This window comes from Rutilus rutilus (assembly GCF_951802725.1).
Source record: "Rutilus rutilus genome assembly, chromosome: 12".
NCBI lineage: Eukaryota > Metazoa > Chordata > Actinopteri > Cypriniformes > Leuciscidae > Rutilus > Rutilus rutilus.
Window position 1 is genome coordinate 24,421,829 of NC_140217.1, and position 26,778 is coordinate 24,448,606.

At 36.5% G+C, this 26,778-nt stretch overlaps 2 protein-coding genes across 15 annotated transcripts in view; one reads left to right on the plus strand and one right to left on the minus strand.

Annotated features, from left to right (window-relative positions):
- The window catches only part of tp63 (tumor protein p63), a 42,578-nt gene extending 39,780 nt beyond the window's left edge, over nucleotides 1–2,798 (plus strand). For 3 of the 13 annotated variants that reach the window (XM_084427017.1, XM_084427026.1, XM_084427027.1), the window contains 3 exons: nucleotides 843–1,029; nucleotides 1,135–1,228; nucleotides 1,394–2,771. In XM_084427017.1, coding sequence (XP_084283143.1) covers nucleotides 843–1,029; nucleotides 1,135–1,228; nucleotides 1,394–1,696 — 584 coding nt within the window. In that variant the 3' untranslated portion in view covers nucleotides 1,697–2,771. Of the gene's footprint in view, nucleotides 1–842; nucleotides 1,049–1,134; nucleotides 1,229–1,393 lie in introns of all 13 variants that reach the window. The other 10 variants (XM_084427023.1, XM_084427024.1, XM_084427019.1 and 7 more) reach the window with 8 other exon arrangements.
- A 298-nt stretch (nucleotides 2,799–3,096) lies between these two features.
- On the minus strand, nucleotides 3,097–25,432 carry tbc1d23 (TBC1 domain family, member 23). Of its 2 annotated transcripts, XM_084427031.1 has the most exons (19): nucleotides 25,298–25,356; nucleotides 20,342–20,456; nucleotides 19,221–19,326; nucleotides 17,412–17,616; nucleotides 16,879–17,002; nucleotides 16,351–16,475; nucleotides 14,987–15,033; nucleotides 14,741–14,844; nucleotides 13,364–13,486; nucleotides 12,684–12,776; nucleotides 12,289–12,459; nucleotides 12,146–12,188; nucleotides 10,954–11,060; nucleotides 10,205–10,341; nucleotides 9,887–9,931; nucleotides 8,930–9,018; nucleotides 8,064–8,199; nucleotides 5,516–5,710; nucleotides 3,097–4,184 (listed from the first exon to the last, which is right to left on the minus strand). In XM_084427031.1, exons 1-19 carry the CDS (start codon nucleotides 25,333–25,335, stop codon nucleotides 4,100–4,102), a joined length of 2,088 nt encoding a protein of 695 aa, XP_084283157.1. In that variant the 5' UTR covers nucleotides 25,336–25,356; the 3' UTR covers nucleotides 3,097–4,099. The 2 variants fall into 2 exon arrangements, with proteins under 2 accessions (XP_084283157.1, XP_084283156.1); XM_084427030.1 differs by lacking the exon at nucleotides 9,887–9,931 and having other exon boundaries at nucleotides 25,298–25,432.
- Between the last annotated feature and the right edge of the window lie 1,346 nt (nucleotides 25,433–26,778).

Consider the following 26,778-nt stretch of genomic DNA (forward strand, 5'->3'; position numbering starts at 1 on the left):
ACAGTATTTATAAATATTTGTTCATGTTAGTTAATAAAAATACAGCTGTTCATTGTTTGTTCATGTTAGTTCACAGTGCATTAGCTAATGCAACGTATAACTAAGTGCTGAAATGAATATTAACTAAGATTAATAAATGCTGAATAAGTTTTGTTCATTCTTAGTTCATGTTAACAAACTAAGGAGCCTTATTGTGAAGTGTTACCATTATTACCGAGTAAAATAATATTTTTTTTGCAGGATTCTTTGATGAACAGATCAAAAAAACAGCATTTATTTTGAAATAAGATCTTTTGTGACATAAATTGTCACTTTTGATCAATTTAATTAATTAAATAATAATAATAATAATAATTGTATGGTAGCGTATCACGGTTTCCACAAAAATATTAATGCCAATAAGAAATGTTTCTTGAGCATCTAATCAGCATATTAGAATGATTTCTGAAGGATCATATGACACTACATTAATGATGGTGAAAATCCAGCTTTAAAATATATTAAAATAGAAAATATATATTAATGTTCTTTGCAAATGTAATAATATTTCACAATATTATTGTTTTCACTGAGCCTAAGAGACTTTAAAAACATTTTATTTTTAAAAATCGTTATGATTCCAAGCTTTTGAGCGTTGAATTGTTCATTGTTAATTCATGTTTGTTTATTATGCATTCATGTTAATTTACAAAACTTGAAATGTCAAAATTGTATTATTATATGCAGAAATGATTATGCTGTAAAAGTATTTTTCATTGTTAGTTGGTGATACCTAATGCATTAACTGATGTTAACACATTGAACCTTATTGTAAAGTGTTATTTTATTTCCCTTTTTTTGAGGTTTATTACAGTCTCAACACTTTCCCCTCCCTTCAGTGACCCCTCCGATGATGGGCGGCCCTGTTCCCATGAACACGGACATGAGTGGCCTGAGCCCCACCAACCCCCTGCAGTCTCAGTTACAAATGGTGCCCTCCTCTCACTGCACACCTCCGCCACCCTACCCAATGGACAACAGTATTTCCAGGTACACAAATACACTCGCAGTAAGTCTCTCTAAAATGGCACATACGTGAAAGGGAAATGGCGTTATTGTAGTACTGTTTAAAAGCTTAATATCTGTCAATTGCAGTTTCCTGTTGAGGCTGGGTTGTTCAGCCTGTTTGGACTATTTCACAGCCCAAGGACTGACCAATATCTACCAGATTGAGAACTACAACTTGGAGGTGAGGAATTTGCCTTTCTCCTTAGTGTCTATTTGTCAGGTGTCTCCTTAAGATAACATCGCTTAGAATTGTTCAACATGGAACCATAGCACAGTAAATGTCAGGATTCGGAGATCAGAGCAGTGGCTGCTGTATTCATGAGCTCTGTGGTATTTCCATCCACAGGACTTGTCCAGGCTGAAGATTCCCTCAGAATACCAGCACAACATTTGGAAAGGAATCATGGAGTACCGGCAGACCATGGAGTTTTCTCCACCTCCCCACATCTTGCGCACCTCTAGCGGGACATCCACTGTTAGCGTGGGCTCCACCGAAGCCAGAGGCGAGCGCGTAATCGATGCGGTGCGCTTCACTCTCCGTCAGACCATTTCCTTCCCTCCGCGGGATGACTGGACCGATTTCTCCTTTGACCTGGCTCCCGATTCTCGTCGCAACAAGCAACAGCGCATCAAGGAGGAGGGCGAATGAACACTATACACGCATACAACGGCAACAGTGTACATTTACAGTACACGCACACACTCTCTGTTTTATATTAACACACTTGGTGTTGGTCCAGATCGTTTCACAGTTTTCCTAAGCAAGTGATGATTAAAAAAACTGTGAGCCTCGTAGTCTAGTTCACTTAAACTTAAATGGGCAGATAAAATGCACTTAAAGTCCTTTATGGTTTCATTATCTTCTGGTGGATTTAGCTCTGGTTGTCATTTCAAGCCCCTTTTCCTGAACGCAAGCAGCTGTGGCTGAGGGGAAATGGTGCTTTGCTAGATTGTTTTGTCATTTTTACTGTTTCTTGAGACGAAGCACTTAAGAAATGCTGTTGTTACTACTCATAAAATACACACTGAACGTTTGGGTTTTCTTTCTTTCCTTCTTTTTTTTTTTTTTTTTAAATGGCCAACGGTATATTTCTACGTGATTGTTCTTTTTTTTTTTTGTATAAAAAAAACAAAACAAACATTTTCCTCCCAGCAGGAGCTTTAGTGTTAATTGTAATCATTGTTGAGAGAATTCCTTGCGGTTGAACAATGTCTGACGTTCGTCAGTTTTGATTGTATGTATTTCGAATCGCACATGGTTCTCTATTCTCGCAGAAAGTGTTATTCGTCTATTTTTATTTGTGGTGTAAGACTGATGTTGTCATGTAGCCTCCATGTAATACTGTAAACCCTTTGTATCTTTTATTTGTGAGTCGCAAACACTCCAATACTAAAATTGCAGTGTGTAAGTATTGAATTTAATTGCTTGAACTGCTGTTTACTGGCCCGTAAACTATAAAAGTGATTTTTATTGGTTCATTGGCCAATGTGTTTGTACATTGTCAATGCAATGTGGCTTCAGTATTTTTTTTTAACCAGTTTCCAATTCACTTGATACTCGTTGTTAGCCTTTTGTGGCAATATTGTACAGTTTTTTGTTCGTTTTTTCACTTTCATTTGACAACCGAGTAAACAATTCTTTATCAAACTATTAATAAGGAATTATTGTAAATATGTTGCAATGTACTTATTTTGATATAAACCAAAAATAAAACATATCATTTAACATTGGTTTCATTCAAATAGAAGTCAGACATGGTGGACCTCATTTTGATTTATTTAAACAGGAGATATTATCAATAGCATTCTGTGGTTTTAACAGACAAACAAAGGTTGAAAAGTTGAGCATTGGGGATAATCCTATGAACATCTTTTAATTTACAGGTCATTTTAAGAATCTTATTCTCATTTAAGACTTACATTTTTAAGCACTTGCATAGTGTGAAACTGACAGGACTATTTCCCAAAATGTTCTTAAGGTTACCATTTCCTCACATTGATTTGACCTCTGTTAAGGTTTGTGTATAGATCATGTTTGATACTGGTAAATAGTTTGTGTATACATTTATTTTTGATGGACACTGGATTCACAAGCCAGGTTTTCTTTAGTGCTTTCAGCATCAATACATAATACTTGCATTACTGAATAACTACTCAACAGATGCTGGTTCACATCTTCAACTTTCTCAATACATTCTCTCGTAAACTTGGCCATCTCATTTTACTGTCACTGTCTCATCAACCCATTCCTTTTAATCTCGAAAGCAACAATCACAAGATAACTTAATGGAACCAGGTGATCCAACAAAAGGTTAACAATTTCTGGGCATTTTAGTGAATCAGTACAGAAAGCAGCAGAGTTGTGTGGAAGTCTATGTGTGTCACACTGGCGCAGCCTCTTCTGCAAGCAACCATACTTTCCAAATATGAAAATTAAGTATATATTCACCCCAATGCCTGTGATGAGGCTCCAGGTGAATTTGTTTGCTGTAAAAACACTGCTCTGATAAATATGTCAAAACTTTTTCTGTTACATGAGTATTCAGCAATATATGATGTTTACATCTTCAAATGGCAAAATAATTAGTGAGCTCAAACATTAAAGCAGAAAAAGAGCAATGAGGTTCCTTGATTGAGGTTCCAAAACCGTTTTCTCATCCAGAGGACCTGTTTGAGACTCATATAAAACAGCTATAGCTCATTAAGGCTCGAGACAGATAGATAACAAAATCTAACTTGCTTAATTAGGTCAGTTTCTCAAATCAGAAATCGAAATCACAAAGCAAAATGAACAAAATCACCATTTCTAATGGAGGCTCATATTGACATCTCCATGCCCAAAGTTTTAGAACTCCCGTCAATCATGATGGCAGCGTGCCCAAAGAGTCTTGACAGTATTCCACGTCAGTGTTGCCCAGGGAGGAGGATCATGACAAAAAAAAAAAAAAAGTGTGGGAATGCTCTACTACCCCCTTCCCCTTCAGGCTGTTTTGGTTGGAGCTGTGGCTGTCTCCTGGATGACCGGAGTGAAGCATTTCTGATGTCTCTGTCACTAAGAGCTCTCCATAGCATCTAAAACTTTCATGATTTGCTGTTTGATGACTTTAGTGGCGTCACCAGCGTCTGGAATTAAATACCTTGAGAAGAGAAGACAAGAAATATGCTTATGCTTACAATCTTGCAAACTACACAAAGACAAGTAAATGACACCAGATGCCGTGTTGCAAAAAAACAAAACAAAACCTAAGAACATTTGCATATACTGTTAAGTATATAGCAGGGTTATTATCATTAAATAAACTATTAAAAACAATTTTGTTCATTGAAATAAATCTGAAACAAAAAACTGGATGAAATATCTAATTAATAGAATAATTATAAATTTTGCTTTGGCAACTTTCACAACAAGTTTCACCACTAGAGGTCCCTTAAAGCAATAACAAAGGCGTGGCTTGATGATGCCATGAATGAGTGTGGAATCATGGGAGGTCACATCTTCACCTCCACAGCCGATGGAAAGCAATCCGTCGGGACTCAGAAATGTTCATATATGAGCTAATGTATTGCTGTTTAACTTGGTCAAAACAATCATACTAAAAATACATTTGAGTGTGTTGAAAATTGTATGTTATAATGTTACTCTGTGCGTTCGCTCAGCGACTGGTATGAGAGACTTGTTGCACATTACAGTAAGCTAGATCGATATTAGAGTATCATGTAGCTTGTGTTGCTAAATGTAATGCAATTAATTTTAAAATATTGTTTGTATGGCTGTATTATTAATGTCACTCAGGGTAAATCACGAAAAAAAGAGATTCGAACAATAAGATTTACCCGTGTTGAGCTATATAACAATGATTTGTTTTCTGTCAATAAAAGTATCCAAACATTTGCTCACCTGTCTAATAAAACACATAATATATTAAAGCGTCTTTGGTGTTTCCATGGATTCTATGGAAGTAAATTCAACGGAAATCGAGGGTAACGCAGATCATTGTCAATTTGACGCAATGACACGAACTGTTACACTGGTTAAAATGGCTGATTTCTCTGGATTTAAACATTTGTGGAAACAGTTGGGATAATATAAGTACACAGGTCAACAAAATATAACATTATATTGTTCTAGTAGCTTTTGGATATTTTAATCCAAAAATCTTACATATTGTGACTAAGTTGAAGCACTAAACATACTAATGGGAAATAATAATAAAAAATAAAAAAAATGAACAAACTAAAACTGAAATAAAAACAATTAAATCTGAGTAGTACTATTTAAAGAAAAGAAAATGTATAAAAATGACAAAAGCACAAAAGAAAAAAATCTTATTAAAATTAAAACTGAAAGTGTAAAAATAAAAGCACATTCAAAATATTAATAATATATTCTTAAACAATAATATGAATGTATTTTTGGAGTTAAAATACATAAAGGTCTCTTTGTGTCCTGTTGTCATATTCACCATACCTCTCTACAGCCACTATCTCCACTCCTGCAGCATTGTTGTTGCCAAACTTAAAAGTGATGAGTTCTGGATGCTTCTTCTTGGAGGTGATCTTCACCACAGAGTTTAGGGCCTGCCTGGACTGGATGTAAGCAAAACCTTTTCGGGCGGCGATCTCTCTCAAACAGTACATGTGTGTTGCAGTGATCAGCAGGTGACTGTGGAAAAATAAACAATAAATAAAACTGTTGTTTCACCACTGGATGAATCAGCGTTTTTGAACAAATCTCTTGAATGAATGTTTCAATAGGCACGTTTCCATTAAAGATTTGCGCAAAACTTTTGCGATTTTTTCTAAATATCGACAAAAAACTATTGCGAAATGACGGCGTTTCCATTAACCGATGTTATGCGACTAAAACGTCATTTTTTCCTCTCGCGATAAATCATTCCAAAAATCATGGCAACGGACGTTGGTAACACGCCTACGTTTACACGTTTACACGCCTACGTTTCCTTCCATTAATAATAATGTCTAGTGCGGTACGTGGCTGTGATGTGTGTGTGTGTGTATATATATATATATATATATATATATATATATATATATATATATATATATATATATATATATATACACACACACACACATCACAGCCACGTACCGCACTAGACATTATTATTAATGGAAGGAAACGTAGGCATGTTATCCAAGCATTAATGGCAAGGAAAGACCCTTATACTGTGAGCGGCACATATGAGGTGTTTCTGGGTTTTTCTCACAACATTTAAGTTGTTAAATTTAACATTTAAGACTCACAACAGTCTTGATTGTGGCATTTCTTTGAGGTTTAGAATCCAGTATTTCTGTCATTCATTCTTCTCAAGAACTCTGTCTCGTATTCTGTCCAAACACGCCTTCTAAGTCAGGTGACTGTAAGGCTCAATCCCAATTCACCCCTTGCCCCTACCCCTTGGCCCTACCCCTCTGTTTTGCGCGTTCCCGTGAAGGGGTAGGGTTGTCTCAATTCTCTTTTGGTTGGAGGGGTAGGGGTAAGGGGAAGGGCCAGATAGCCCTTGAAACGAAGATTTTTCGGGACCACACTTCAAACGAAGGGGTATGAAAAATGTACCTGCATACACCGGCTACAGAGGCAACATGACTGCCAATAATCATTTTCTTTGTCACATTCAATCTTGTTCATATTTACAGTCATGTTCTTCAAAGAAACGGTTGCAAAAAAACGCTAAAGTTCGTTAACAATATGACGCGTGTAAAAAGCAGTTTGAAGCGGCGTGGACGCGCGAATGAGGCGAATTCGCGTCCACCGCGCCGCGCTAAACGTCTCATTCGCGCCGCAAGACCTCCAGACGCGCTTAAACGCGTCTTAACATTGAAATCACTCGCGCCAGACGCTCTATTCACGTTTGGTGTGAACGCGGCAGCATTAGGCGTCGAAGATATCGTCATCTCCGTTGTTTTCTGCGAACTTCAGAAGAAAAATGCAAAAAATAGCTGTAACTCACGCAAGACTACAGCTGACGACGGCATCTTGGAAGTTTGTGATAAACATTGGCGCATTTCCTGTGACGTAGGCGCTATATATAGCGACGACGTATAATGAAACGGTGTAGTAGTGGTGTCCCATTTCTTAGGGGAATATTTTCACCCCTACGCCTTGGCACTCTGTTTCAAGGGGCAAGGGTTAGGGGTAGGCGAAGGGTTAGGGGTATAAAATAGAATTGGGATTGGGCCTAAATGCGCAAAACCTGTTTCCATTGCAGTTTTGCGAAATATTCCTTTTTCGAATTGACTGAAAAACCACCTCATGCGAGCGCAAAAACTTTTTTGCGATAAATGGGAGTTTTTGCGAAATTGACGTGTTTCCATTGAGCGTATTTTCAATTCGCAATTTCAATTTGCGCAATTTGAAGAGTAATGGAAACGCGGCTAATGACAAATATATTTTTAACAGTCACTTGTCGCCACCTACTGGCATAACAATGTAATTGATACAATCTTCATTTGAAGAGTCAATTATTGAATAATTGTAAGACAGGAATAATGATATTGTGTGGTTGAAAAGACTGTTTGTTAAGCTGTTTCGTGCCCATGATAACTGCTCTCTCTGGGCCAGCGGCACCATGAACACAGATTTGAACGTGATAGTAGTTTTCGAAGGTTTAATAGACATGGCTGAATCATTGACATCTATGAATAAGATCACATGGGTATTTGAATTGGGATTGCGATCTTTTAATGATTAATCGTGCAGCTCTAAAATGTACCCACCAACCATCTATCAGCTGGGAAGCCTCAGTATCTGATAGGCTGAATTATTAACATCACAGTTTTTCATATGCAAACGTATAATTACACTGAATACCTTGGCCAGAATATAACATAATTGTGTTATAAAGTTAGAATATAACCTTGCTTCTTTTTTTTCTTTTAAATGGAGGAACTTTTTTTTTTTTTTTTGATACTTAAACTTTTATTTGATGATTTCGCCTCACAGTGGAGCACCAATCCCATGTCTAGTTCTGATGTGCTCAGACATGTGGCCTCACCTTGGGAACATGTGTCCAGTCTCCTTAACTTCATTGCATGGAATATGGTGCTTCACATCTGGTTTGTTGATCCAAGTCTGTATATTGACAATCTCTTTCCTGTCATCATCTGATATTGATGAACTGTCAATCTCATCTAAAAGGAGGAAATAACAATTTGAGGAAATACACAGGGACCCAAATATGAGATGACTGAGTGTAGTGTACCAAAAGTTGAATTTATAAATATCTAGAAGTTAGGTTTAGTACAGTGGTTCTCAACTAGAGGTCCGGGGCCAATACAATAATAGTTGTATTAATAATCTTAATTAAAACGCTTAAAAACACACACACACACACACAAAGATGTACAACATTAAACTGACATTATATTTTTAAGTATATTTATTTTTATTACAACAGAAGGTCCAGAGGTACGTCAGCTTAGATAGCTTTTGAATATTGTCTTGGAAAAAGGGTAGGTTATTTTGTTAATATATAGTTTTAAAAGATGTTTTGTTTTGGTTCCCTAATACCTTGCTTAATAGAAATTATGATTAAAAAGAATTCTGCAAGCCAGTATGACATGGCATAGGTCAAGATTTCCACTAAAAAATAAATAACATTTTGGTTTGTTTCTCATCAAACTCTGTAAAATGCGATCCAAACACTGAATTATCCCATGTGACTTGAGCTGTATATTCTGTGATATTTTTGCATTTTGTTTTTCAGCTTAAAAGGTGTCAGTTTTTGTGTTGGATTTTCAAATACCAACACTGGCTTATGCGTGTTTGATTGGAGTTTGAACAAAACTCTGCAGGAAAGTGTAAGTTGAGTTGCCTGGAAGAGGTTGAATGTCCCTGGTTTAGATGGACCTATGTATTTACCTGTATCATACTCTTCCTCATCTCCGATGCTGAAAACAGGCTTCACACCCCTGTATGGCTTCCCCACCCGATCACTGCTGCTTACGTGCCTAAAGAAAAAAAGAAAAAGCATCAGAAGTACTTACAAGAGCCACTAGAAGAAAAAAGGTTTGTCCTTCACAGTGGCATTGTCTTCCTTGTGCTAAAACAGGCATTCTAAGAGCATGGTAGTGAGATGAGGTGTCCTCTAGGATTAGAAAGATGAATACTGTTAGTTGGAAGAGAGGGAAGTTAACATGTTTGCATTTTAACAAAGATGAGAATCAAAGTGTGGAAGGCCAGAGTTTACAAAGCGAATCTCTTAAGAGTCCATTTTACAGTAAAACTGAACAACTTTAACATTAAATCAAAATTGCCCCAGCCTTCCACAGCAGTGATCAAATCTGTATAAAAACAATGAAGAACTGCAGTCTCCCTCCACACAAGTAAGGGGCATCAAAGAGGACTCAGACTTCAGGCTGTGAGACAGACACTGCTGGCATAAAACAAGCAAAGGCACAAAGTGGCAAATGCAGTGAAAGAGGTCACAACAGCCAACACGGTCACAAAGTGACAAAAATACCTGTGGTTCACAGCTTCCACCATTCTGAGTGGTATTTGTGAATTCTACTACACATGCATGTGAATATTTGGTAGTGGATGACAAAGTCACAAACTCTAGAATATTACACTACTCTGATGATATTCTCTGAAGAATTTTAGCAGGAAACAGGAAATTCAAAAGACTGAATAGGATATTTGTACTATAGATGTAGGTGATGCAGATGCATATGGTGTTAGAGCATGAGTGTGCCGTTTAATATGGGCTTTGAAAACCCCTACAATGAGCTAAAGCCGACAGCGCCACCTTGAGAGGGCAAGTTGCGGAAACCGGATGCACGCTGAAGGGGGCACAGACAAACAGTAATGAAGTCTTACCGATCCAGTATTCCCTTGTCTGGCCAGGGTAGATTGAAAGACATTCTAGTGTGAAATAACAGGGCATAGGTTGGGAGGATGATTAAAAAAGGAAGACTTCAGAAAATCAATCACTTTAAATAAATGCCTCTATGTAATATCATTTAAGTTCTTTTCTTAAGTAAGGGGTTTAAAAAAAAAAAAAGAGAGATCTGTTCATTTAACTTTTTTTTTCTTCTCATCAATTGTTCTTTTTTTTTTAATCAATAGACGGACATATCCGCAGAGAAGGATGTGAAAGAATGCCTGTCTGGTGAACTGAAGATTAAGGATGCTCACCTGTCCACCGGTGTGGAAGTGTTTTCAATGAAGCTGATCATCTTCTCCTTCACATTAACTGACTTTGACTTGAGCGCAAAAGTCATTTTGTTGACAAGTGATTTAACTCCTTTGCCATCTGTGCTGTTCAGTTCCCCCTGTATCAATATAAGAGATGGGCTGAATTAACTTAATCCAAGTTTGAGAGGCATTTGCTTATCACAATGGAAGTTGAATGGAAGTTTAATTTAATGGCTTGCTTTACATACAATGTCCACTAGATGACACTAAATGCCACCCAGAAAATGAAAGGAAGATGCTACATGTATTCAGCTTATTTTTCAAAAGGGAAGTAAGCTGTTTCCTATGAATGTGTGTGAGACTTCAGATTCCTTAGCCACTATAAGTAATTAACTAGAAGAATAACAAAGGGCAGTAAGCAGTAAAACTATTTGAGCTACAAGCCATTGTGTTTTAATTACAATAATACATTTATCAGTTGTACAGCTGGAAGCAGCTGACAACGGAAGCCTCGCACATCAAGATAAAAAATGGCCATGCATGCTCCTATGTAAAAAATGAGGTGGATAAATCTTCAGAGAAGTACCATAATTATCTTGAAAACAGATTGAGAAAATATTGATGAGGAGGACATGGGCCACAAAAGCATGGTTTATGGGCTGCATGCCCTGCATGCCCTAGTACAGCTTTAATGCACAATCTGATGATGTAACGTGCATCTCTCACACTCACATACACACTAAACTCACGTCAGCTGAGCTGAGGCTACTGTGGGATCCTGAGGTGCTCACAATCCAGTGAACATAAACATTATCCGGCCCTTCAACATTAATATCTGCCAGGTGCTGCTGCAATGCTGAGAGTAAAAGAAACAAAAAGGCAGCGAGTCTCATCAGCACAATAAAACTGCTTCTGTCACCATGTAAAACTGCTGATCAGATTTTATAAATACATCCAAATGCATTACATTTTATTTATTTAAAGGCACACTATGTAAGATTTTTGGATCAAAATATTGAAAAACCACTAGAACAATGCTATATATTTTGTTGATTTGTGTACTTAGATTATCCCAAATGTTTCTAAGAATGCTTAAATCCAGAGAAATAAGCAGTTTTAACCAGGACGTGGACCATGCCCATGCGTCGCCTATCAATGACATCATACCCGCGTTACCCTCGATTTCCGGTTAATTATATTTTGTAGAAACCATGGAAACACCAAAGACGCTTTAATATATTATGTGTTTCATTAGACAGGTGACCAACTGTTTGGATATATTCATCGAAAAAAACTAATCGTTATACAGCTCAACACATTTGAACTTTTTGTTGAAATCTCGTTTTCTTGATTTACCATGCCTAATATCGATCTAGCTCACTGCGGTGTGCAACAAGTGCCTCATATAGTAGCCGCAGAGTGAACGCACAGAGTAGCATTATAACAACTTTCAACACACTCAAATGTATGATATGATATGATAAAACAACGCTGCGTTACCCTACGTGCGCATGACCGGAAGAAGCGGAAGCAGTCTGTGGCATTATAAAAGCTCCACTGCTCTCGAGCCGTGTGTCGTGCTTGTCTCTCATTAGCAATCACTCCAGCGGCCTCGTTTCGCTCCAACGGCTTTCGTAACGTTAATAAATCTTTAATACATTACCGGTCATCCATGAATATGATTTCTGTCCGAGTTCCATCGTATTCTCCACCGGCTGTAGAGGTGAAGACAACAACTACCATGATTCCATGAAATCAAGGCGTCATCAAGCTACGCCATTGTTTTGAATAAACAACCTCTAGTGGTGAAAAGTTACATAGTGTGCCTCTTATTGTTTGTTGATATTTTATTTATCAATTGCATTTTGTTCCAAATTTGACCAGAAGGTACAGTGTACAGATGATTAAAAAAGTGTTCATGTTGCTGAAAATAAAACTTACCCATAAATCCACCTTTTGCTATGCTCACATACTCTTTATTTTTCTAGACAAAGGAAAGGAAAATACATTTCTAATAGTTATGAAATTCTTTGAATAATAATTTACACAACAATTCAATATGTAGCAGCAGACAAAGTTCTCACCTGTAGAAAGTGGGCAAGCACCATGTTCATGTACATGTCCTCTTCTTCACGTCCACTGCCCATGAAGCACAGATGCTCTCCGCTGGCCACAGAGCCCGACTCCAGAGACTGCTTCTGTGCCTCAAGAAGAGACTTCACTGACAGGGCAAACTCAGAGGGATTATGGAGCATCTGTGAACCAAGACAAGGACGTGAAGGACACAGGTGCACAGAGCTGTGTGCAATTCCTCTGTGAGGCAGCTACACATATTAAACATAGTATTTTTGTGGAAACAAAGTGGATCAGAATCTCTATTTCAGAAACTCTATTTGACATTCATATTAAGCCAAATATTTACAAATGCAATTGCATTTTCAAATCAAAGGCATTCTTCTCTGCTTACAAAAATTCTTACCAGGTCAGAGTCCAAGTGAAAGGCAGTGGAGAGGTGACCAGCATTGTACTGCTCTGCAGGACGGCAGTCGACTACAAAAAACCTCACACCCTCCTAAGTAGCATAAAACCGTAAAACTAGCATCACTTGAAATAGGGCATCACATGCTGAAAACTCAAGATGTTTTCAAGGTCAGAGGGTGTGAATTTGAAGAAACAGTTTTTTTGCATTGTACATAAATACATACATACATAGAGCACATCAAATATGGCAAACAGAAGCTCAAGCATGCATGCTTGACACTCACAAAGATTTGTTCTTACACATCAAGCATGTTTACCATAATTGATGTGTTCTATGTATGTGCGATGATCAATGTTTATATGTGAATAAAAGCCTAAATTAAATGTTCATCATATACAATGACTTGAAAGTCTCTTCAAAAGAGACTTAACTGCTTCATTCATAAAGATTAATTTTACAATGTCTTAATGTACTTTTTGAAGAATAGTATGAAAACATTAAAACTATCTTCATTTGTCAAAGATCATGAAAATATATGAGGGAGTAAAAAGAGTAAATGACAAATTTAATTTCTGGGTGAACTATCCCTTTAATGTTGAACCCTTATCAAAAACATTAATAATCATTAAAGATGATTTGGAGAGGTCTTCAACAGTAGTCTTGGAGTGGGGACTCACAGGTTGTAGCTGGTTGGCTTGAAGGATCTCAGGGACGGATACGGGCAGACAGAGTGCTTGACTCAGGTCCATGTCCTCTTCTTTTAGGGCAACCAGACTGCTGCCAAACAGATTATGGTTTTCCTGCACACACATCAAATACTTAAGCATGTAATACCTCAGGGCTCGATAGTGTGATTCACTTGCATTTGTAAATTAATACACTGTAAAAAATGAATCATGAGTCTTGTAATTTTCATTAAAAAAATTGAGGTGATCATTAAAAATATTATGTATATTTCATTAAGAAAATTGTGGTTCAGTGTTTATTAGAAAATATTGAGAACATTTCACTAATAAAACCAAGAGATGCATTTTCCTATTTTTTTTAAGGAAACATACACAATTTTAAGGCTTGAATTGAGGAACTGATAAACCTCATAAAATTAAGGAAAAGGGGCTACCTATTTATTTTAAGAGAATTAGCTCATTTATGCGGTTTTATTTAGAGACGCCATTGTTTGTTCCCAGCATGCTTTGCACATGGCTGGAAATGGAGAGTAAATCTTGAAATTAAGTGTTATTTCATGTGTTTTTGAGTAAAGGGAAACATCTGTTAATGTTTAATGTTCAGGTATGTTTGACATTTGAAAGAGTTTCTATTATGTTAAAGTTTTGATCGTTACCATTGTGCAGAAGAGTAGGGCTTATGGTTAGGTTGTGAATAACTGCATTTATTTAATATTATGAAACATATTGTTATATACATGTAGCAATAACTCTGCTAATGATAGTGCAGTAACAAGTTTGATTCTGTACTGTCCTAGCAGTATACAGTCTTTTTATAAAACAATATATCTCAAAGTTAAATATAAACAGGTCATATCCATTCACTTGAGAATAAAAAATGTTTCAAATAAAAAAGCACATTTCACTAAAAAATTTTAATTCATTATGTCATAGACTAAATAAATTAGGGCATTTTACATGATTTATTCAGGTAGATTTCATGAATGAAATCAAGCTTTAACTACTCAAAAATATTATGTGTAATATTGTTACCATAATTTTTTTAAGTAAATAGCAGTAACATTTTTTACAGTGTAGAGATGCGTGCGAACAGTAAAATGTATGTGTAATGTGTGTGAATAAAAAAAAGCCTGCAGCTCCTCAGTTTTGTGAAATGTAAGGTCATAAAACATCTTAAGTGGGATAACAAACATATTAACTATTTAAAAAGGTATTACATTTGAGGGTGGAGAACGTGATTATTAAACTTTTAAATTATGCTATATGCTTTTAAAAGATGTTATTGCAATGCAGCACAGTTCCTGATCTATTGTGGTGTGCATCATATCTATAGGAAGTTGAAAATAAGAACAGGGATATAATGCTTACCTTTCTAAGCGATAGAGGCGTCTTGCTGTTGTAATACTGTGCTAAAGAGAACAAGTCTTCAATGTCCTCTGCCTCTAGTAATGAAGGAGACAGCTCCAGCATTTCTGAGAAAAATAATAATAATACAAAAATTACAGCTGTACACTTGTCACAATGCAACAGGGTTTTGTAATGTATTTTTATTATTATTAAATAATGCATTCAATTAAACAATTAAAAGTAAAAAAAAAAAAAGAGAAAAATTACTGATTATCTCCTCTTTGCCATCTCCTTCTTGGGCAAGAATGCTGTCTCTGGACATCAGAAAAAGAAGAAAAACATCTTTTGACTTGATCTCATGAACAGGCGAGTAAAACTGCCTTAGTGTAGTTCATTAAAGGGGTCCTATTATGCTTTTTTTCTTTACTGTGTAATGTTGCTGTTTGTGCATGAAAAAGGGCTGCAAAGTTAGAAAGCACAAAGTCCACTCCAAAGGGAGTTATTCTCTATATCAATAAGCAGGGTTTCTGAACTCTTGCAAATGGCTATGGTAAGGGCATTACATTTCCGATACACGCTAGCCTGGGAAAACCCAGACAACTTCCGGCAAATTTAGATTTGCTCTGCAAGTAGTCTGGCAAAGAGCTCATTCAAGCCCATTTCTAATCCGTCGAAATCGCGGCACCAATCAGAAACGTTGAGGCGGGCTTTACACAATGACGATCGCTCTGATTGGTTTTAGGTCTATCCAATTGCGCCCAGAGGCATTTGAGCGACGTCCGTTGGTGAAGCTCACCAACTTTTAAATGCATTATTATATTCAAATTGCAAACACATGAGGACAGTCTCCATGAAAGACCCACTGGCAGATGAACGTGCTACTACATTTCTCTCCAAAACGGTAGGAAATTAAATTCGATTTAATAGAGGATTTTAACTGTGACAAGATGATTGACAGGGCAGTTTACGTCACAGGATGCACGCGACAGATCCGTCCGATAAAGATGACGAAGTAGTATGTCCCAAAGCTTGCCTACTTTTTTGCCACACATTCAAAAGTAAATACCTTTTCTTCACAAAAAGAGTACATACTTTTATGGCGTAGTGTAACTTAGGCGAATTGGGACGCAGCATATGGCTTTACACGATGACGATCGCTCTGATTGGTTTTAGGTCTATCCAATTGCACCCAGAGGCATTTGAGCGACGTCCGTTGGTGACGCCCCTTTGGAAATGAGTTATTAATGAAGCTTTGCCAGACCATAACTCAGTTACTACTGAGAATGGTCTGGTTTTAACCAGGCTAGATACACGCTTGAAGTGGTAGACCAACTTACTGTTCAACAGATTGAGGTGGTTGACCAATCAAAGCAGACTGGGCTTTTCGTAAGGTGGGTTTTAAACAAAACTGAAACTAAAACAGAGTGTTCAGACAGAGGGTGAAAACAGGCCCTGCAACAATGTAAATTGTTTATAAAAATAAAAGTTTACAAAAAAAAAAAAAAAAGAACATTAAACGATGTATGAACATATTTAGTAGATGCCATAAACAAAATTATGAACCTGTGAATGAGCATAATAGGACCCCTTTACTCAACTAAATGCACTGAACAGTCTGAACTGTCACATACTTGGCATTGACAAGGATGATGAGCAAGAGGAAGAAGATGAGAAAAGGGTCAGCCTGTTGGAGATAAACATCCCACAAGGCCTGTGTTACCTCAGGGAGACAGTGGCTAGAAAAGAGACTGCCCAGCTACAGGAAACAGGAATGGAAAAAAAAAAAAAAAATTATATATAAGTGTCAAGGTCTTTAGCAAAAATGAAAAATGTATATTTGATTCATTCTAGGAATATGACCATAACACTTTTTTTCCAGACTAGCTCCATAGCATGTATAAGTTACGTATTTATCTACTAAGCTAGGGGTGTCCAATCATGCTCCTGGAGGGCCATTGTCCTACATACTTTAGCTTCAACCTTCATTTAACACACCTGCACCAGTTAATCAAGGTCATGAGGATTACTAGAAACTCCCAGAAGGTGTACAGGGGTAAGGTGGAGGCTTGGAGCTAAATTCGTTGGCCATGCACGAGCAGGTTTGGATACTCCTGTACCAAGCCAAATATTTAATCAACTATTGCCAGAAAAAGACTGACCCAGCTGATGGCATAGGAATCAGGAGTGATCTTTTTTGTATCCAGGAAGGAGCAGAGTTCAGGCTCATGGTACTGCAACAGGAGCCTGAATAGGTGAAACGGCCGTCCTTTCACAAAACAGTCTCTGCAAAGGACAAACAATATGACACTAAATCAAGGAAACTGATATACAAAGCATGCATGTTCCCCCCTCTGCCAACCTAAAGTGTTTCACAGTTAAAGTTGGTGGAATTTAATCACCTTGAACAAAACTGAACATTTCAAAACTGGCCCTTTGCCTTTTTAGACAAGACATGGTAATTTCAGGGATTCTGATTTTCGACATAACATCAACATTTTATTATTATTATTAATTATTATTATTAATGTTTGATCAAATTACATCAAACCAAATTTGTCATTGCAGAAATAAATCCTGGATCAGGTAAGTTTTGGAGTGAAAAAAAAAAAAAAAAAACTGATGAAAAGCAAAACTGTGGGGGTTGTGTTTATTAATTTTTTTTATACACAGACAGATGAACAACTCCTACTACCGTGGGATGTATTTATTCATGATGGCATAGAAGCAGTTGTATAGGTCTCTGCGGGACAGCTGTAAGCCCAAGAGTGGTTTGAGGATGTGTGGCCAACTAAGATCTGGAGTGAAGGTGACATTTCTGGATTTGCAGTAGAAGGTGATCACTGACTCCACATCTGACACCAGGTCCCGCCCTTCCTCCACTGGTATCCCCAGCTCATCTATATGCAAAGATTGCAGAGGTCAAAGATTAGCATCATTATATAAAAAAACCCACTGGTTTTTATGGGGCTGTATTTCACAACACTGTAAACTACGGCTTGTGGGAAAAATAGTAGTACATTGCTTGATGCCTTGTTCTTGCCACACTAGCTATTTTTACAGAAAGACCAAGGAAGAATAACTAACTAACTAACCTTTATACAGGAAATCTAAAAAAAAGATTTTTTTTCAATTGTATTTGTGATAAAAAATGAATTCACCATAAAATGGAATAGAGCTTTTCTTCCGCAATGTGACGTTGTGATTGAAACAACTTATCAAAAATGGGCTTGGTTGCAAGCTTGCAGTTGATTGTGGAGAGGTGGGGTTCAAGCAAACTAAATAATTACAGAAGTCCGGTATAAGTCACTGAAAGTCTGTCATTTTCACTGGAAGACTGAGTTATGACATTTTCATCAAACATTAAGACGGCAAAACGAACTTGACTTGGTATCGGTATCGAAACAATAATTTCGGTATCGTGACAACACTAACATGAATATAGCAAAATTATGCATGGAAAACAATCTGTCGACAGTCTTAGTGAGTTTGATTCATGCATTGATAGTTCGTGTGTTGTAACTGTATGATTCAAGTTTAGCACGGCTGCAGTTCATTTTACAGTTTCCACTGCATTATGTTGGTTATTAGGGACAAGAAAATTTATTATTTGTCAAATTCGAATGACATTTTAGTAGGCCTAACTGTTGACAGTATGAGTGAGTTTAATTTGTTGATTGATCGATCGTTAATCAAGTTAATGATTTAATGCACTGGGCACTTCTGTGGTTAATATAACAATACTCTCCAACTGCATAATATCACTTTTAAAACTTTTGAGCCTAATTAGAATGATATCTTAGTTTTATATATGTTGTACTTTCTATAGATATGGCCAGACGTGTAGTCTGCCAATAACATTAGAGCGACAGCACTACGAACGCCCACAAGCAACAAAATCGCTGGCAGTGTGAACGGGGCTTCAGACAGCATGTGATCTCAAATTCAGTTATCTTTTGCAGCTTATTGCGCTTGAATGTGAGCACACACACAGTTATATACAGTAAGTTATATCATGTTGAGTATTCATGTAAACAGTAGGTTATGTCTTAAATGAACATAAACAACTGGGTGAAAACCGGATGTGTGTCAGTTTATTAGAGTCATAATTTTTAGTTTAGTGACTTTAACTTCTGCTTTAAAAAGCATTATTTTTGTTTTTAGAATGTAATGTCACAATATTAGAATGTAATGTTATTTTAACCCTTTTTGCACATAATATATAGCATAGCCTACATTGGTTACATTCACTATATTTGTTATTCATAGCCTTCAATATGAACATTGTTTGTAGAACAACATTGGGCAGGATGTGAAATAACTTATTTTCTTTTAATAAATACAGATTTTTTTTATCCAAATAAAAAAAGAAGAAAATACAGAGACATAACCGTATAGCCAAAAAATACTAAGATTTAATTTTTTTGGTCATATCGCCTAGCCCTAATGTTTAGTACATAACCACGCATAAATGACAAATTGAAAATGAGGAGAGGTGATTCACCAATAATCTGCTGACTGCGGGTGTGAATGAGCGTCTGTTCTGCTAGGTCCAAAGCCCCATCCCATGAGGACAGACTATCTCCTTTACCAGACACGTTCAAAGCAATCTGTCAACACACATGAAACTAAAACTTAGAAAATTAAACAGAGAAAACACCTACAGTTCAACAAGGCTTTATCAGCAGCACTAGGGTTGTCAAAAATATTGATATTTCAATATTGATACTGAAATATCAGAAATGGTTCCAATACTCCTTTTCTGCAGTATTGATACACGACACCAGCTGCGCATTCTCACTCTCTTTTCTCTCCGCATGTTGTGTAACAGCTTATTGGATCCGTGCATAAGCTTGTATAGTGACAGCAGCTTAATAAACCTGATGCTTTCTGTCATGTTAATCAAAGAACAAAGAGAAAATCACTCGCTGATCTTGACAGAATAACTTTTGTAACTTTATTTGTAAGCATTAGTCTGTATTTAATTTTTAGAATGGAAACTATCCAGTGTTATTTTACATTTGATTACTTAAAATTCTGTAGTATTTATTTTCTGAATACTACTGTTAGACCCACCTGAAAAACTTAAAGCCATGTTTATTTAATTTGTCTCTTTATTCTATTGTACTTATTTGTGCTATTGTTTGCAATTTGTTTATTTATTCTATTACTGACTGTTTACTGGCCTTTTTTTCTAAATGTAGTTGAATTCAAACAAAGCCTCCCTGTGTGTAAAATTATGATATAACAAATTATCTGGATGGTGGTATATATGGCAGAAATGACAACTCTAATTAGCAAACCATTAGATATAAGCTAATCTCCCACGTGGGGTACGTTTAAAGGGTCCTACACTCCAAGCTAAGCTACAGTTTCCTTAATGGCCATCTGATCAATACAGAGGCTCTCTAAAGCCCTTTGGGACCCATTGACTCTGAGGGAAATTCTTTAAAACAAAGCCCTGCATGGATCTCTTATGTATTTTACACATAAGACTTTTTCTGTCTCTCTCATCAACACACATTTACAATCTTTCCATAGCTTTGTCATAATACAAATAGTCAATATTTCCACATGAGGCTACACAGGCTGATTAGTCAAGCTGTTTAGTCTTTATACACTTACCATCCATAACTTTGCCCGCTGTGGTGGGGAAAGGTTTCGGACCTGGATGACACCATCCTGATCAGTGTCCAGATCACATTCTGCCAAGTCAAGAGCGTCTGCCAGATCCTGATTCCTTCAGAAAACACAGTAAATGCACACGTGACACACTGTGACCTGATCACTCAAATTTCACTCAGCAGAAGTCAAGGGCAGATTTTGACCACATTCAAGTTTTCTGAATTCAAGTGTTTGCATTACCTACATGTACGCAGAAACTATGCAAGCAGAAACAGAAGGGTTTTAAAAACATTATATAAAAATTCTATATTTCATCCTACGACTCAAAAGCTGGGGGTAGGGCTGCACGATATTGGAAAAAACCTACATCGCGACATTTTGTGTTTCTGCTATATATACTGCGATATGAAAACAATTTCACCAGATGATTTTAATAGCTCTATTTGTAAAGAATGATTCATTCTAGGATGATTTTGTAGCGGAGTGCATCTGCAAAGAAAATAATACTTACAAAGCATAGATAAAATACAATGGAAGAAAGATACAAATGAAATAAGCAGTTTTTCAGGTATAGGTAAATCTAACAGTATTCAGGCACAGAAATTTAATAATCAAATGTAAAATCAAAGTCTTCAGTGTATAAATAGAATATTACTAATATAATTAATACAATTTATATTTGTTTAAGCTCAAAAGGATGAGAAAGAGAACTGATTTTTAAACTTGCAGGACTTAAAAACACATGCAAATGATAAACTTTCACTCTATGACGGTTAAACTTTGCAATCAATCCACGATCATGTGTTCCGAACCTGGGAAGCAGCTGGCCCGTTCGGATCACGGATCTATTAATCCCTACTTGACATTTCTCATACTGCGATGTGTCTATCGCTATCGCGGATGCGCACGATATTGATGCTAAATATATCATGCAGCCCTAGCAGGGGGTATGAAAGATTTTTTACGATATTTTTGAAAGAAGTCTCTTATGCTCACCAAGGCATCAAACATACAGTAGTAATATTGTGAAAAATCACTAAAATTTTTAAAAATCTGTTTTCTATTTTAATATATTTTAAGATGCAATTTACTCTTGTGATGGCAAAGCTGAATTTTCAGCAGCCATTACTCCATTCTTCAGTGTCATATAATCCATCAGAAATCATTCTAATATGATGATCAATTTGGTGCTCAAGTATCAATGTCTAAATTGGTTGTGCTGCTTAATTTTTGTGTAAAACGTAAGACAATATACTAATATCAGGATTTTTGATGAATGGAAAGTTTGCAAGAACAGTATTTATTTTACATTTTAATCATTTTTAACATCATAAATGTCTGTACTGTCACTTTTTGATCAATAAAATGCACCCTTAAATTGCATTAAAAAAAATTACTGACCCAAAACGTTCGTTTACTGATCAATGTGTTAACGTGAATAAAAGCTTAAATTAAAACTGTTTATCGTATAACGCAATCGTGTCTCTTCAGTTGACTTGGATTAATTCATATGGATTTATTTTACAATCTTCTTTATGAACGATCTGAAGAAGTTTTGTGAGAATAGACTTCCTATGGAGGGACGGAAATTTATTATTTACTTTACTTTAATTTAATTTTACTTTAAATTACTTTTAAACTACTTTAATTTCCAAAGATAAACAAAAGTCTTGGAAGGGAAGGACATGAGGGTGAGTAATTGATGACAGAATTTTCATTTTTGGGTGAACTATCCCCTTTAATATAAAGAGAGTATAAAGACAATGGCAACTTATTCTAATTAACCTATACCAGAATTAAGGAGAAAAAAAAAAATTTGTGTTAAGTGTCTGATGAATTTATTCCTATTCAGTCTGATGCATTTTTATATAAACAACAACATAAAATAGCACAGGCAAAAAACAAAAAGCATGTGTGAACAGCAGTGACATGAATCATTTATGAGCAATAGCCTAATATGCTGAGCAGCTATACAGAAATTAATATCACCACAACAAATAAGGTGTGTGTATACACGGTAGCTGACACGGCTGTGCGATGAATACACATTACTGAGAATTCAGCTGCAGAAAGAGGCTTCTACCAAATTCAATATTCAGTCAAAAGGGTATTCAGTCTCTCTGCACTGCTCTTCTGCACTTTACTCTCCTCTAGGGTTTCTCCGAGAGCTATTACAAATTCTAGACACTAGCAGAACAAGCCAAGAACCTGGTACAGGGTTCTTCAGGAGAAAATAAAAAAACACTCGACTTGCACTAAATTGCATTTTTAGCAAAAAAAAAAAAAACAGAAAGAAATCCTCTGAGGCCTCTTTGCCATCTGCTATACTGCCAGGGAAAGAAACTGGCAGACAAAGCCCTACTCTCACACACACTACTGCTGAGAACAACTGTGCTGAAATCAAACAATGCGCATCACTCACACAAACACACCGCAGATGCTCCGATTCTTTCACACACACAACCTCTTCTCAGCTTCAGCAAAAACACCAGTGAGTGACGCATTACAAAATAAACTCTTTTTTAGAGCAATAATACAAAACACTTAATTGTTTATAAGTACCTGCAATATAGTAGTTAATGGCATGAATGGTTTTTTTACAGCATAATTTTCAACCCATTCTATCAAAAGTCGTTCTCGCAATTTTGACAAAACCTCATTTGTTATCGACCTAAACAACATCACCATGGTGACACATTTATTAACACCAGTGGAAAAACATGGTTAAATAAATACATCAAGAAAACTAAACACTGTAAAGGTGTAACTGTAGTAGAAATCAAGTTGATTATTAATGATGGGTTCCCATAATCACTCTAAAGTCCTGACATACTCTTAGGGCCCTTTCACACCTACCTTTGTTTTCAGTTTGATCCGAATCAAAATTACAGGTGCGAAACCTCCCCCGGACCACAGTCCGGACCAAACAGACGAAATTTGGTCAGACGAAAAGAGGTAGTCTCGAGACTTTTCTCAAATTTCGTCTGTTTGGTCCGGACTGTGGTCAAACTGAACAAAGGTTTGGTTCGTTTCTAGTGGGAAAGCATTTTCTGTATGGTTCGGACTTTCAGATCATTTACAGGAAGTTCCGGTGGTTCTCGCAGGATTGCTTGCAGTCTTGTCCTCCTTTCCTGCCGGCGACGATAAAATGTTCGCACAACGAGGACGTTCATTTGGCGAATTTGAACTAGCCTCGGCCCTCGAGTATAGTTGGTGCTGCAGGTAGTAATGACGTAACAGTATAGTGGCAACGATATGCGTCTGTTCATTCATTCTTGTCAAAAAAATATATAATTTTTCATTCTTGTCAAAGTTATCCACCAAATTGACAACACGCTGACGTCAGGTGCGCGTCCGTTTACAAATCAATCAATGTTAAGATGCAGCCCACATAGATGATGACGACAGGACGCAAGTATGTCATGTAAAGTTCTTTAGTGCGCTCGCATAATTGCAATGTGAAACCAAACCAAAACTTACCGAATGTATAAAATGTATCAAAACATGAACTTTGGTTCGGTACTAGACTTTCTGGGGCGTGTGAAAACGCCCTAGAGATGAAGAAAGCTGTCTAACAACAAGCCATACCAAGCATTCAAACCTGGGGTGAAAAAATGCAAGTTGCCACATATTTAGGATGATTGCCTGAATAATGAGGTATGAAGCTTTAGAGTCAATACATTCTTTTTAAGGTGCAACACGCTAATTAACATGCAAACATCTGTGGTTAATAATGGACTTAGAAATCACAGCCTGAAATATATACCACCCTGCCACAAACTTTGCTCCTTTTATCTCTCCTAGGGAGTCATTTGTCTTCCTTGTCATTGTCTATGAAAATAGGAAGGTCCATATTCAGCATAAGAGGAAGAGGACACAAAGGCTCACTAAAAGAAGTTAGAGGAATCATTAAAAATCTAGGATTGAAAGTATTTTTGCCGAACTAATTGTCATTACACAGTGTAGGCTCTCTCTTGTTAAGCAAAATCATTTTTAAAAACTATAATGGTAAATAGTGGATTATGAGAAAGAGTGCTTTGCGGTGACCTTCAATATAAAAAGAGTTTACAAATGCCATGGCTGTGAATTACATCAGGATTCAAAATTCTTCTCAGAATAATTCTGTTGAACTTCTACGCCACATGTGCAGATAAACAATAAAGCAGAAAACAATGTTGACATCAATAAGCTGTCAATGTAGTTGGGCAGAATTCCTCAAGCATTTATAACTTGGGAGGAGTTTCTAATGTTCATACTTATTTCAACTCTCCTGTACAAGACATACTGAAATATTCACAAAAGAGTCCATATTCATTCAGAAGAATCACTTGAGGAAGTACCAAAAAAGGATGAACCACCCATTTTCAAATATTTTTTTTTTTTTTTTTTAATTCCAGAAAACTACCACAGCTAAGAAATATGTCTTACAGAGCTAAACAGAAGAATTCACACTTTTAAGGAGAGCCGAATACCGTAAACTACAATCATACATACCATATAAGTAGGGGAAAAACATGGTCATAGTGAAGTAATACAGGAGATAAGAGATTATATAATCAGAGTATGATAATCATCATCAATTCTATTGTGTCCAAAGCTACGCTAACACTTAGCAAAAGCTGTTTTAACACAGCCAACTCCTAAGGAAACACAACAATGACATATTTAATCTCTTAGAAGACATATTATACAGATCACCATAAAAATAAAAGGACTATGTCGACCTGCTGAGAAGGTCTGAGAAACAGCTGGAGTCTCAAAACAATACACTAAGTGCTTTGACTAGCCAGAGTAGCTGCTTAGCACAGCATCGCTGTCTCACAAACGGATGTCGTGAAAAAAAAAACTACGTGATTAATAATCTATCTTCAACGGACTTCAAGTTCCAAGTGATAATATCAGACTGGGACCAGTAAATCGTTCTGCGGTAAAAATTGATCAGTGGTGTTTTCTTACCAGCTGCCTTGAAGCACTTCCCCTACAGCATCCGCCATTGCTGTGGTGACGGTCCACGTCAAACTGTGTCGTAAATACCAGCGTCCTGTCGCTAGGACCACATGCGCGCGCTTGACACTAGTCTAGACGTGACGTAGGAACGCGATATTCAGCGGCGCGCGACTTAAGCTTTGATGAATAAAAAAAATTGCATTCTAGACCTGGTCGGCATGACACTTGTTGCCTGCCTCTAACATAAATTAGTCTTTCACTTTGTTGTGCTTGTGCATGTAGCCCACTGTCTTTTTAATTGATTTGAAATAAATTGTTATTCATTTTCTGCCATGATGCATCCCCTTATTGTATGATTTATGTCATATGTAATGTGTTATTGAATAAACGAAATAGTTAGCCACTCGACTGGATCTTCTGGTCTAAGTTTAATTTATTTGTCACGTGACCGAAAATAGCCTCATCAGCAAAAGAGGCGACAGATATTGATCATTTCCAGCAAATAGTGTATTACAGAGATTTAATTTAGGCTACATAATGGTTATCCTTGTTTTGTTTTTTATTCTATAGTCTATGTTTACGCCCTATAGCCTTCAAGCTTTTTTGGGTGGATATGAAGATTTTTATTAGAGGGTAAAATAACCTATTATATTAGACAAATAATTTTGATATAGCCGCTATATGTATTATTTCACTAAAATATTATTTAATTTTTTCTTACTACGTTTTAGTTATTCAGGGAAATTCCACGTAGCCTAGACAAAGGGTCAGCATCCAAGAAAATTATATCAATTTCCTCCAGGAGACCAAGGACTTCAGCACCTGGTTGAAGAATATTATGTCCAAGGGGGTCTGTTTTCACACAATGTTTTGCAAAAAATAATCTTGAGAACTGATAGCCTATCATTTTGTTAATTTATCACCAAACCACTTGCTCAGAGCAAATTCTGATGACGATACCAAAAAGGGCCTCGCTCCTATTGACAGGAAGTGTCTAATTCTAACTGAGCCAAGATTAAACAAAACATCATTCTCCAAAACTTAATTTAAAATGCATGATGTCTGATGAGCATGGGTCAAAGTCAACAATCCCTTGAGGAGAAGTAAAGACAATATCATCAGTTAGTCTATCATTCATGGCTCTTATAGGGTGCTTTTGGCTTTTTAAAGTGTACTTTGTTTTTATTATACCTATCATGAAGATACTTGCCAACCTCAACACTTTCACGCAAACAACTGTCAAAAGATATATGTTGATAGATGGATAGATGTTGGCAAAACCTGAACAAAACTACTGAATAACACAGGGGCCATTTGCATATAGCATCTGTCTTGAAAGTTTGACCAAAGCAGTTAGATAAGAGGTTATCAGTCTTTAAACCTTTTAAACACAATATGTTTGTGCTTTTTTTTTAATATACATACATACATATTTATATTATATAAAAATTGTTGTGTATAATTGTGGCCAGTTTAAGCCAAAATAGCTC

What these genes read in the sequence shown, in the direction of transcription:
- tbc1d23 (XM_084427031.1), bottom strand. Translation starts at nt 25,335, where the DNA reads ATGGCGGATGCTGTAGGGGAAGTGCTTCAAGGCAGCTG. An exon ending in AGCGGGCAAAGTTATGGATG is followed by an intron (nt 19,327 to 20,341) that starts GTAAGTGTATAA and finishes GTGTGTTGACAG; the next exon opens with ATTGCTTTGAACGTGTCTGG. An exon ending in AAGCCAACCAGCTACAACCT is followed by an intron (nt 12,777 to 13,363) that starts GTGAGTCCCCAC and finishes TATGCTACTTAG; the next exon opens with GAGGGTGTGAGGTTTTTTGT.